A 13,719-nucleotide genomic window follows, 5' to 3' on the forward strand; every position below is an offset into this window, starting at 1 on the left:
TATTATCAATGCCAGCGCTATCTGTGTCCCACATAAATTGGCGATGCTCCACGATGCACTTCTAGTGGCAGATTTAGATGTGGCCCTCTTACGAGAAGTGCATATCGATGGTTTTCTAACCGGTCTCGGTGCATTCCTTTTGTCTCCCATGTGTCAGATACTGGTACCAGAGTGGCGATTCGCATCCGTGAAGGATTACCCATTGACAACGTCCAATATCTTCCGGATTTGAGCGAGATGGCTCATGCGATCATTGCTGTCTGAATTATTAACATCTATGTTCCTTCAGGATCAGGGAGGAGAAGGAAACGTTCCACCTTCTTTGTGTAGGTAACCTTATCTCTTTTCGTCAGGCGGCAAAATGCATTGGTGCTGGATGGTGATTTCAATTCCACCATCCACCCCAAAGATCAACCGCTGCATCATTCGCCTTGGGCAGAGCTTGCCGTGATCTTCGACCATCTCCAACTTGTGGACACACGAGAACAAGTTTATGACGACCGCCCCAGATGTACACTGTACACCGTTCCTAGTCGCCTTGATTGCTTTCATATCTCGCGCTCGTTGCTGGAAGTAACCCAACTGGCTCCGATCTGGCCTGTCACTTTTTCCGACCATGCAGCTTATGTCTGCACAGTCACATTTGACCATCAGAGGTGTAGCAAGGATGGGGTGTTTTTAAATGAATGTGGTTCTACTGGCGTCTCCTGACTGTCGGGATCTTATCAAGGTGACTTGGGATTCATGTCGCCACTGCCGTAGCGCTTCTCCATCTATGTCGTCATGGTAGCTGTCTGGTGACAAACATGCCGTCCACTGGGCCTTGATGGTGTATAGCAGAGACTCTGCAGTTTGGAGAAGGCAATCCACGAAAAATTACCAAATACTGCGGGACTGCTCTACGATGCCATTTTCACCTGAAAGAGGTACAATAGGGGACTACATCGAGGCAGAAATTGCCGCCCTCACGTGCCACCACCTTGAATGGATGGTGATGCTAGCCTGCGGTTGTATGCCTTCTAGCAGACAGGTGAAGATGGTGCCAGGCCTTGATTCGAACCACCACTGATGACAATGGCAGGCAGCACCCAGTGGCAATGGATGCAGCCTTCATGTCCATTATGGTACACTGTACACTAACCACCCGCATTCACTGCTGTTTTTGAAGAAGTGTCTCAGCACATGATTGCAGAGCATAAAAAATTCTGGCAGTCCTCTGCCACTACACAGACCTGATCGCCCTCACTGGTACTCTACATCCACCTACAGCTTTGGCATGATTAGCCTTCAGCCCGGCAGTTAACCGGGTCGATCATTCTTTTCTTACAGCTGTCCTCCATCGAGGTGGTCAACGTATCCTGCACAGTGCGACATCCTTGGCGCTGTATAAAGGTTGGTTGATACAACCAATCCTGGTGTGAAGGGGGTCCCCTGTCCACGCGGCTGCACGCCTCCACCCAGAACCATTGTTATGTGGACTATGACTACGTGTGATGGGAACGTCCCTAGGTGGACATCGATGTTGTTGCACCGACTATGCAGACGATTTGGTCCTCTGTGTTTGAAATGCTGACGATACCCGAGTGTTGCCTGCATGGGTGGCGACCTACAGTGAGGTGTCAGGCACCTCCCTCAATGTACATAAACTGTGGGCTATGTTTATTGGTACAGGGCTGCCTGAGAACCGAGCGAGGTGGCGCAGTGGTTAGCAACCTGGACTCGCATTCGGGAGGACGACGGTTCAAGCCCAGGTCCAGCCATCCTGATTAAGGTTTCCCGTGATGCCCCTGGATCACTTCAGGCAAATGGTGGGATGGTTCCTTTGAAAGGGCACGGCCGATTCCATTCCTTCCCTAATCCGAGCTTGTGCTCCGTCTGTAATTACTTCGTTGTCGATGGAAAGTTAAACACTAATCTCCTCCTCCTCCTCCTCCTCCTGCCTGAGAGAAGTGCTGACCCACTCAGTGTGACCAGTACCTTATGCTGTCTTCGCATGGGGTTTATGACTGACATGTGGTGCTCTGGAGCCTTCAGTTGCAGATACCACTGCAACGGATCACGTTTGGACTCACTGAACATCACCTCCATTCCCTTGACTTCCTGCAATGTATGTGCCATGTCACTACCTACATAGCATTGCAGATTCCTCACATGGAGCAAACTCTTCCGGCCATGCACACACTGGCTAGATACAGGTTAACTGTAATGGGTCCCTTTGTTAACCAGGGGATGACCTCCAAGGTTTACTATGAGTTTCTTACACTTCTCCAGGCTTGATGGTGTGTGGATCTTTGCCACGTTCTGGATACAGTTCGGACCTTTTCTCAGTTCACAGTCGACGATATGGTGACGTTGCCTGACATGTCTTACCAGATTACTCTTTGCTGCATATGCGCCAGCCTTGTTGGTTGTTTCAGCGATGTTTCGGACATCCTAGCGCCTTTCTATCACATTGGACTCATTTTTCTGGAACACAGCTACCTAACTGCCTCTCTGCCGCAGGTGTGTTTGTTGTCTTCGAGTCGATCGTTGTGGCCGAGCGGTTCTAGGCGCTTCAAAATGGCTCTGAGCACGATGGGACTTAACATCTGAGGTCATCAGTCCCCTAGAACTTAGAACTACTTAAACCTAACTAACCTAAGGACACCACACACATCCATGCCCGAGGCAGGATTCGAACCTGCGACCGTAGCAGTCGCGCGGTTCCGCACTGAGCGCCTAGAACCGCGAGACCACCGCGGCCGGCTCTAGGCGCTTCAGTCTGGAACCGCACTGCTGCTACGGTTTCAGGTTCGAATCCTGCCTCGGGCATGGATGTGTGTGCTGTCCTTAGGTTAGTTAGGTTTAAGTAGTTCTAAGTCTAGGGAATTGATGACCTCAGATGTTAAGTCCCATAGTGCTTAGAACCATTTTTGCTGTCGTCGAAGGCAGTCTACACTGAGATGCATGTGGCCTACACCGCCATTGCGATAGAACAGAAGTACCTGCACAACTAGTGGTGGAATGTGTGGCGGGCAGTTAGCGCCCCTTTTCTTGCCACTGCAGCACATTCCGCTTAGTATATCACCAACAACTGGAAACAATCGAATCATTCTCATCTCGACCAAGTTCACCTCGCCAACTCCCCACTTTTTGCCACATGTGGGGTGCCTGACACGGAAGATCAACGCTTGTGGCCTGGTAGTAGACATCTGGTGCTTGGTCTATCAAATTCTGGCATTCCTCATACGAGCTACTCCTGGCCGAATAACAAAGGGATCAGTCGTGTTCCTGGACGCCATGATCTACCCACTGATGAAGACCCACTTTGTGAAGCGATGTCTAGATATTTTTGTTTTTAGGATCCAAGTGGCTGTTGCAAATAGTCCCCCACTTTTTATAAGTTGCTTTATACACAAGAAAGCGAGGGAGGAAAAAAAGAGTGTTCTGAAATGACGAAGAAAAGTAAACAGGAGCTCGAGGTTCGAATCCTGGTCTGGCACAAATTTTAAGCTTGCCCCAGTGATTTAAGTCAATGTACACTAGCAGCTAATTTCTCAATTCCTTTTTATCTTGACTCATAGTGACTGCAGAGTCAAAAAATATTGTCTGTTTTTTCGAACATGTCCGAAAGAACGTAGTATGTCACACACTTTTATACAGGGTGAGTCACCTAACATTACCGCTGGATATATTTCGTAAACCACATCAAATACTGACTTATGGATTCCACAGACCGAACGGGAGGAGAGGGGCTAGTGTAATTGGTTAATACAAACCATAAAAAAATGCACGGAAGTATGTTTTTTAAAACAAACCTACGTTTTTTTTTAAATGGAACCCCGTTAGTTTTGTTAGCACATCTGAATATATAAACAAATACGTAATCAGTTCCGTTTGTTTCATTATAAAATGTTGATTACATCCTGAGATATTGTAACCTAAGTTGACGCTTGAGTACCACTCCTCCGCTGTTCGATCGTGTGTATCGGAGAGCACCGAATTACGTAGGGATCCAAAGGGAACGGTGATGGACCTTAGGTACAGAAGAGACTGGAACAGCACATTACGTCCACATGCTAACACCTTTTTATTGGTCTTTTTGACTGACGCATATGTACATTACCATGAGGGGTGAGGTACACGTACACACGTGGTTTCCGTTTTCAATTACGGAGTGAAATAGAGTGTGTCCCGACATGTCAGGCCAATAGATGTTCAATGTGGTGGCCATCATTTGCTGCACACAATTGCAGTCTCTGGCGTAGTGAACGTCGTACACGCCGCAGTACATCTGGTGTAATGTCGCCGCAGGCTGCCACAATACGTTGTATCATATCCTCTGGGGTTGTAGGCACATCACGGTACACATTCTCCTTTAACGTACCCCACAGAAAGAAGTCCAGAGGTGTAAGATCAGGAGAACGGGCTGGCCAATTTATGCGTCCTCCACGTCCTATGAAACGCCCGTCGGTCATCCTGTCAAGGGTCAGCCTAGTGTTATTTGCGGAATGTGCAGGTGCACCATCATGCTGATACCACATACGTCGACGCGTTTCCAGTGGGACATTTTCGAGCAACGTTGGCAGATCATTCTGTAGAAACACGATGTATGTTGCAGCTGTTTGGGCCCCTGCAATGAAGTGAGGACCAATGAGGTGGTCGCCAATGATTCATGATTCATACATTTACAGTCCACGGTCGCTGTCGCTCTACCTGTCTGAGCCAGCGAGGATTGTCCACGGACCTGTAATGCATGTTCCGTAGATTCACTGCCTCGTGGTTTGTGAAACCCGCTTCATCGGTAAACAGGTAGAACTGCAACGCAGTCTCTGTTAATGCCCTGGTGTGGCCGAGCGGTTCTAGGCGCTACAGTCTGGAACCGCACGACCGCTACGGTCGCAGGTTCGAATCCTGCCTCGGGCATGGATGTGTGTGATGTCCTTAGGTTAGTTAGGTTTAACTAGTTCTAAGTTCTAGGGGACTGATGACCTCAGAAGTTAAGTCCCATAGTGCTCAGAGCCATTTGAACCATCTCTTCATGAGGAAAACAACGTAGACCTCCAGGATGGTTGTAAAAAAAAAATTGTCTTTCAAATGTGAATTACACTGCACATCACTCAGTTCGATCTGCTCATGTATGGGGGTGCTTTTAGCTGAAGCAGCATACGGTCTCGAAAACAGCTGGAAGCCTGTTGTAAGATCGGCAGTGTACTCAAAACGTTAAGAAACCAGAATGAATTCGTCAAAGCTCAAATTCTTTAATTCCCGAGAGTTTAGGAAAATGGATGGTCTTTTTGCTCGAATTTGTCCCTTCCAAAATGCGGTTTTCGTTTTAAATACAATCGCACCAAATCAGAAATAACTTGTTTCTCATCTTGCAATGCCTTACTGTGGGCAGTTTGCAGTCAGGTTCACCTCAAACAAGAGGTCTGTAACACATTCCGGATCTTTCAATTTTTGTTTTTGGTCTCCTTTTTCCAATGTGACAAAGGCGGGTTCTAAACCGAAAAATCGTTCCAGGCATGCCCCTCGATTTAATCAGTACACTTCGCAGTAATATGTCAACTCTGTATATTTTACATTCGCTGTCATAGTAAAATGTTGTAGACGGCAGTGGAATAATGTGTGCGATTTCAGAAATCTTACTGTTTACACAATCAATTCCTTCACATGCTTCATGCCTTCAAATTTAGCACAGTGCTTCTTAATGTACAGAGCAATGAATCCTGCCTGTCATTCGTTGTTAACTTTTTGCTCTTTCATCATTACGTAAATCTTAAAATTCTTTTGGCGTGGTGTTTTAATGTAATTCCATAGCAAATTTTCGCCTGTCGATTATGCAACTGTATATCTCACAATAAAAAGACAGAATTCTTAGACTTCTCTTCTGTCACTACTGTTCATTTTTTAAGGTTTGTGACGATAGACAATTTTCTGCAAACAGCCACTGGACCTGTTAACTTCTTTTACACCACGAACAAATACCAAAGAATAAACAACGTTGGCACCACGAAATGCCGAGCTGAAGTAAGGGGGCCGACAGAGAAATGTCGTACCGCGGTGCTAAGTGAAACTTCACGCTGTACTGAAGACCGCTCCGCCAACCTGCACGCAGCCCGCGCATCGGCCTCGCGTGTGGTTGGGCACACAATGACCAATCCTCATCCACTGGATAACGTTGGAGACCTCATAAGGCTGTTCTCTGAGCGGCAGTCAAGCGTGGAGCACCTGTTCCGCTTACTCACTTTCGTTCAGCCATAGGCCCCCGCTTGTACGGGCTACAAATCAGGAGTCTCTTCCGGCTTTGCTTTTATTAAACCATTAGTGAGTACTCACATTGAGGTCTCGCAGCATAGCAAAATGGCACTTGGAAAGTTTAGCATGGCGTCATCCGATAGGAGAATTGTCGTGTCTTCTCGTCGAGGGGGGATGTCGAGCTTGGATGGTGCCATGGGAACGCGGCGGTCTGATTCCGCAGACCCGCAGATAAGTTGCGTGCTGTGTGGAAAACACGACACGGCAGGGTACCAAGGCTCCACATAAAACACACACAGAAGGGAAAGGTTGCTTAGCCCGCCCCCCTCCCCTCCCCCCACACACGAAATCAAGACACCAGCACCCCATCAAACCACACAGAGAGACCAAACAGGACAACACACACAGAAAAAGCTTTGGTAAACCAAGGCCTGACACACCAAGGTCAACATATGTGGAGAACGTGGAGAAATCGAAGCAAGCCCAGTCACCACAACACCAGACACGCACGCAACAACAACGCCGGGAAAAACACAACAATGACCAGATCCACCAAGACAGAGGAAGCACTCAGTCCACCCCTTCGGATCAATTGTTACGCATTATGGTCCAGACCACGAACGTCGTCATGGAAATGATGAAGGAATTCAGGGAGGTCCAGAAGCAGAACACTCACATCCTCGTTGCCCTTCAGGCAGCAGTCCACCCCTTCGGATCAATTGTTACGCATTATGGTCCAGACCACGAACGTCGTCATGGAAATGATGAAGGAATTCAGGGAGGTCCAGAAGCAGAACACTCACATCCTCGTTGCCCTTCAGGCAGCAGTCCAGCAGTCGCTCCCCTCTGCAACTTCCTCAGTAGTTTCAAAACCCCATCATGGATAGACGACCAAATATCCAAGGCCCGACAATGTGCGTCTTTAACGCAGTCAGCATTGTTAATCAAGAGGTCGAGTTCAGAGAACTCATGAAGGGGCTCTCCATCGACATATGCATGACGGGGAAACCCACCTAAAACCGGGAATAAAAGCGACAGTTCCCAATTACGTTAGGTACCATAAGGACGGGCCAACCCAAGGCAGGGGAGTGGCCATATACATAAAAAGAGAGATTGCCACCACCAGGTATTCTTCCCAGCTACCAATAAAATCGAAGCAGTGGCGGTGGAAGTAACCACTGCCACTGGACCCCTAACAATTGTTGCAATCTACCGAGCCCCACAAGACGAGATAGACGAGGGAGACATAGCTGCTCTAGTGCAAATCGAAGGCGATTTCAGTGTCAAACACCCCGATTGGAACTCTAGAGTAATCTCCTGAGTAGGCGCCAAACTGCAGCAAATAGCGTACTATCACCACTTCGAAACACGGGGCCCAGTCAAGCCCACACATTTTCTAAAAGAATGGAGGTAGGTCCGACGTGTTGGACAGTGCCCTCACTAGGAGGAATACGGGATTCTAGAGGTCGATGTCGAAGAATGGGTATCACTCCCACAGTACCAGACGTCTTACAAACGTACAAACTGGGAGCTATACCGAGAAACTATCGCCTCTGATATCGCTCGCGCTCAGCCACCTACTGCCGAAACAGTAGAACAAGTGCTACAAGACCTAACAGGTACCATCTTACAGGCAGCGGAACATGCCACTCCCCCACAACGGGACGGCCCGCCCCCGCGAGTACAACTCCCGGAATATTTGCTAGCTCAAATCCGACAGAAGAACAGAGTGGCAAAAGGGTGGAAGATCGCCAGAAATCAGGTCACCAGGAGGCTGCTCAATCGTCTACAGAGAGAGCTGAAGGTAACGCTCAATGAGAACAGAAACCAGCAGTGGCAAAAGCGCCTCACAGCCCTCGATGACACGCTATGGCAAGCAACCAAGCAATTCACCAAAAGACACATTAGGATGCCGCCACTGCACGGCGAGCGGGGTCTAGCCTACAGCCATACTGAAAAGGCCAACGCCCTCGTCGACACCTTTGAGAAGCAGTTTCAGGCGGCAGAACCCCAGGATAACGAACACGAAGAGCTAGTCCGTCGTCGACTCGCTGTCTTCCTCAATGCTGAGGAGGACCCAGGAGACGAACCCCCAGTTTTCACCCCCGAAGACTTGGCAAAAGTAATTAGGTCCCTCCCCGTAAAAAAAGGCGCCAGGACACGTCAATGTCACCAACCCCGCGAATGTCTTCAACGAGATTATTCGTACCTGCGAGTTCCCAGCTTACTAGAAACATGCGGAACAGGTGGTCGTGATACACAAACCAGGGAAAGACCCTTTATTCCCGCAGCACTACAGGCAGATTAGCCTCTTGCCAACTCTCAGTAAGATCTATGAGCGCCTCCTCCTTATTCCCATACGAGACCACATCACCAACGAGCAACTTCTGCCGGATTTCCAATTCGGATTCCGACAGGAGCACTCCGCCCCACAACAGATCATGAGACTGGTGGAAGCAGCCACAGAGGGCTTCAATCACAGAGGCTATTGCGGGATACTGCTACCTGATGTAGCCAAAGCCTTCGACTCAGTATGCCATAAGGGCTGTTATACAAGTTATATACACAGGGGTTCCGGGGGACCATAGGCTAATCTAAAGCTATCTCAGGAACAGAACTTTCTCTGTCGAGATAGAAACAGCTACCTCCACCAAAAGGCGTATTCGTGCAGGGGGTGCCACAGGGATTGGTCCTGGGGCCCATTTAATACAGTCTGTACACTGTGGACACTCCCACAGTCCCCCTGGTGCACACCACACAGTAAGCTGACGACACAGCCTTTTACACTCGTAATGCGAATAACGTAGGCTACAAAGGGCTTTAGGTAACACAGAAACTTGGGCTCATCGCTGGCGCATCACCATCAACCCTGAAAAGATACAGGCTATGCTGATGACCTGGAGACTCGGAAGACGTGGACCCCCTCAATGTCTCCCCCTTCACCTGCACCTACATGGTTCCCGACTCCCTTGGCCCAAATCTGCCAAGTATCTAGGCGTAACCTTGGACTCGAGACTAACGTAGAAACCCCACAGACGACGTCCACAGGAAGGTCTGTGACAGAATGTCCATCCTATACCCAGTCCTCAACACAACCAGCTCCCTTCCCTGCTCTGTAGGAGTAAATGTCTATCAGGCCCTTATACTCCCCCTAATGGAATATGCGTGCCCTGTCTGGGGACACGTGGCGAAGGAGCATCTGGACAAACTCCAGAGGCTGAAGACCCGCGCCCTCAGGAGGGCACTGCATCTACCCACGGGATTCCGCACCGACTATCTGTACGCCGCATCCTTTTCCCCATCCAGTATCTGGCAAGGGCTTCCTACGAGAGCTCTACCAGATCTGGAAATAACGTCATCCACTCCCTAGGTCGGTATGACATTTCCCGTGATAAGCACAAACGCCCTAAGACGAAGAGAAAAATCCCAAAATCTCCAAGTCCTAATAACAATCCTTAATCCTTAAAATACCCAACATCTCGCCAACCCCAGGCAAGTACAAGACACCACCAGAACACCACCACAATACACAGACAGCCAAAACAATCAAAGATAATCACTCACACACAACACACATTGTGGAGTACAGCCCACAGGCTATAAACTAGTCCTTACACTTCCCCAAGGAGGGGAAAGTAAAAGGTGAGAGAGAGTTCTCTGTATCAACTTTGCCCCTCCAGACGACTGTGGCTTAGCGCCCGAAAACCTCAAACCACACACACACACACACACACACACGACTGTGGCGGGATACAGGAAGACCTGCAGAGCGTTGACAGATGGTGCAAGGACTGCCAACTGACTCTGAAGGTAAATAAATGTACCTTATTGCCCACAAAAAGACGAAGAGATCTTCTGCCGTCCGATTACTCCACCAGCGACGAATCACTGGGAACAGTAACTATAATAGAAATACTGAGGAGTAAGGTTTGGGAGCGATCTGAAGTGAAATGTTTTCTAAAGACAAAAAGTGGTTCAAATGGCTCTGAGGTCATCAGTCCCCTAGAACTTAGAACTACTTAAACCTAACTAACCTAAGGACATAACACATATCCATGACCGAGGCAGGATTCGAACCTGCGACCATAGCGGTCGCCCGATTCCAGACTGTAGCGCCTAGAACCGCTCGGCCACCCCGGCCGGCTTTGTAAAGACGGATGACACGCTAAGGTTCATTGGAAGGATACTGAAGAAAAAGCAGTTTTACCAATGAAGAATTCGCTTACAAAATTCTGTTTCTACCGATTCTTGAGTACTGTTTATCAGTCTTGGAGGCTTAGCATTATTTAAATGCTCAAAGAACTCCGGTGGCAGATGCTACAAGAGAGGGATTGTCTAGTTCGGAGAGTTTTATTATTGAAATTCCGAAAGACTACTACTTCCTCCCACATACGTCTCGTGAAATGATCACGACGTGAAAAATCAGCCAAATTAGATGTCATATAGGACTGTGCCAACAGTCATCCTTCACAAGCAATATTGCCGACTTGTGAACAGGAAAGAGATGAAAAGCGAGCAATAGCAGGAGTGTCCTCCGCCACACACTGTATGGTGGCTTGTGGCGTGTGGACGACTATGTAGATATCCAGATCTCATAATGTTACCGCGCTAGGGAGGATGGTCGTCGTTAAGCCCCAGTTCCGTCACTACCTGTTTCTGTGTTCCATCGGTGTCACTCATTTCGACTTTCGCAACAGGAAACTCGTACACAATTAGAAAACGTTTCGTTACAGAGAAGTGTGAAGGCGTGCCAGATTGGAGGCGGCTCACCTCGGGTCGTTGAGCAGCTGGTTGAGGGCGGCGGCCAGCGTGCCTCGGCTGAGGTCTCGGTAGAGCAGCTTGAGGCCGCTGCCGCCGGCCACGACGCGGTCCGCGTTGAGGAACTGGTCGCCGAACATGGGCATGGCGAGCATGGGCACGCCCGCCGCCACCGCCTCCTGGGTGCCCATCAGGCCGGAGTGCGTGATGAACACGCGCACGTGCGGGTGGTCTGCAAGCGGGAACACGTTCACTGACCAACTGGACCAAGTTACGAGTACTTCTAACAGAGACCCCCTATACAGGGTGTTACAAAAAGGTACGGCCAAACTTTCAGGAAACATTCCTCACACACAAAGAAAGAAAATATGTTATATGGACATGTGTCCAGAAACGCTTACTTTCCATGTTAGAGCTCATTTTTATTACTTCTCCTCAAATCACATTAATCACGGATTGGAACCACACAGCAACAGAACGTACCAGCGTGACTTCAAACACTTTGTTACAGGAAATGTTCAAAATGTCCTCCGTTAGCGAGGATACATGCATCCACCCTCCGTCGCATGGAATCCCTGACGCGCTGATGCAGCCCTGGAGAATGGCGTATTGTATCACAGCCGTCCACAATACGAGCACGAAGAGTCTCTACATTTGGTACCAGGGTTGCGTAGACAAGAGCTTTCAAATGCCCCCATAAATGAAAGTCAAGAGCGTTGAGGTCAGGAGAGCGTGGAGGCCATGGAATTGGTCCGCCTCTACCAATCCATCGGTCACCGAATCTGTTGTTGAGAAGCGTATGAACACTTTGACTGAAATGTGCAGGAGCTCTATCGTGCATGAACCACATATTGTGTCGTACTTGTAAAGGCACATGTTCTAGCAGCACAGGTAGAGTATCCCGTATGAAATCATGATAACGTACTCCATTGAGCGTAGGTGGAATAACATGGGGCCCAATCAAGACATCACCAACAATGCCTGCCCAAACGTTCACAGAAAATCTGTGTTGATGACGTGATTTCACAACTGCGTGCAAATTCTCGCCAGCCCACACATGTTGATTGTGAAAATTTACAATTTGATCACGTTGGAATGAAGCCTCATCCGTAAAGAGAACATTTGCACTGAAATGAGTATTGACATATTGTTGGATGAACCATTCGCAGAAGTGTACACATGGAGGCCAATCAGCTGCTGATAGTGCCTGCACACGCTGTACATGCTACGGAAACAACTGGTTCTCCCGCAGCACTCTCCATACAGTGACGTGGTTGGTTGGTTGGTTGGTTTGGGGAAGGAGACCAGACAGCGTGGTCATCGGTCTCATCGGATTAGGGAAGGATGGGGAAGGAAGTCGGCCGTGCCCTTTCAGAGGAACCATCCCGGCATTTGCCTGGAGTGATTTAGGGAAATCACGGAAAACCTAAATCAAGATGGCCGGACGCGGGATTGAACCGTCGTCCTTCCGAATGCGAGTCCAGTGTGTAACCACTGCGCTACCTCGCTCGGTCACAGTGACGTGGTCAACGTTACCTTGTACAGCAGCAACTTCTCTGACGCTGACATTAGGGTTATTATCAACCGCACGAAGAATTGCCTCGTCCTTTGCAGGTGTCCTCGTCGTTCTAGGTCTTCCCCGGTCGCGAGTCATAGGTTGGAATGTTCCGTGCTCCCTAAGACGCCCATCAATTGCTTCGAACGTCTTCCTGTCGGGACACCTTCGTTATGGAAGTCTGTCTCGATACAATCGTACCGCGCCACGGCTATTGCCCCATGCTAATCCATACATGAAATGTGCATCTGCCAACTCCGCATTTGTAAACATTGCACTGACTGCAAAACCTCGTTCGTGATGAACACTAACCTGTTGATGCTACGTACTGATGTGCTTGATGCTAGTACTGTAGAGCAATGAGTCGCATGTCAACACAAGGACCGAAGTCAACATTACCTGCCTTCAATTGGGCCAACTGGCGGTGAATCGAGGAAGTACAGTAGATACTGACGAAACTAAAATGAGCTCTAACATGGAAATTAAGCGTTTCCGGACACATGTCCACATAACATCTTTTCCTTATGTGTGTGTGAGGAATATTTCCTGAAAGTTTGGCCGTACCTTTGTGTAACGCCCTGCATGTAATAATACAATATGGTTTTGTGTTATAGGAATTATAGGGTGCAGTTGGAGAAGCAAGAGAATGTGTTAAAAATGTCATTCCATAAAGCTTTAAGCACACCAGTATCCTTCACCGAAATTAATAAATCTCTAAAAAACCGAAAGCTCGTGTGATGTTGACAGAATTTCAAACAGAATTATGAAAACTTCTTTGAACTTAATAAATAATGTCATTCATAATATACGAAATGCATCACTGGCAAAAGGAATTTTTCCAGATACCTTAAGTATTCAATAGCGTGTTTTGTCCCATGCATTCATATTGGCCAGGCTGCATCTGAATAGAGTAAAAGGCAGCGTGAATACACTGCTCCAGTGTCTCTACATCTCAGATTGGCTCTGGATACACGATACTTTTGAGACAAAGTATGGTTTAGTAAATGGTCTCTAGCATCGAAGCCATGCATTTCCGGAGATATGTTCATTAGACCTTTTTTGTTCCGTATCGTCTTATCCATCAATCCCTAGGGTTTGTACACCGTGGAGAAAATCACCCTGTATATGTTAATAGTCTTCTACCTAACATTAAATATGTATTTTTTCCA

The 13,719-nt window shown here is 48.2% G+C and overlaps 1 protein-coding gene across 1 annotated transcript in view; it reads right to left on the minus strand.

Annotated features, from left to right (window-relative positions):
• LOC124616010 (UDP-glycosyltransferase UGT5-like) overlaps positions 1-13,719 on the minus strand; it is a 105,927-nt gene that overhangs the window by 9,075 nt on the left and 83,133 nt on the right. Inside the window, exon 6 of the mRNA XM_047144226.1 lies at positions 11,008-11,227. Coding sequence (XP_047000182.1) covers positions 11,008-11,227 — 220 coding nt within the window. The remainder of the gene's footprint in view (positions 1-11,007; positions 11,228-13,719) is intronic.

The sequence above is a fragment of the Schistocerca americana genome, chromosome 5 (genome assembly GCF_021461395.2).
Source record: "Schistocerca americana isolate TAMUIC-IGC-003095 chromosome 5, iqSchAmer2.1, whole genome shotgun sequence".
NCBI classification, from domain to species: Eukaryota; Metazoa; Arthropoda; class Insecta; order Orthoptera; family Acrididae; genus Schistocerca; species Schistocerca americana.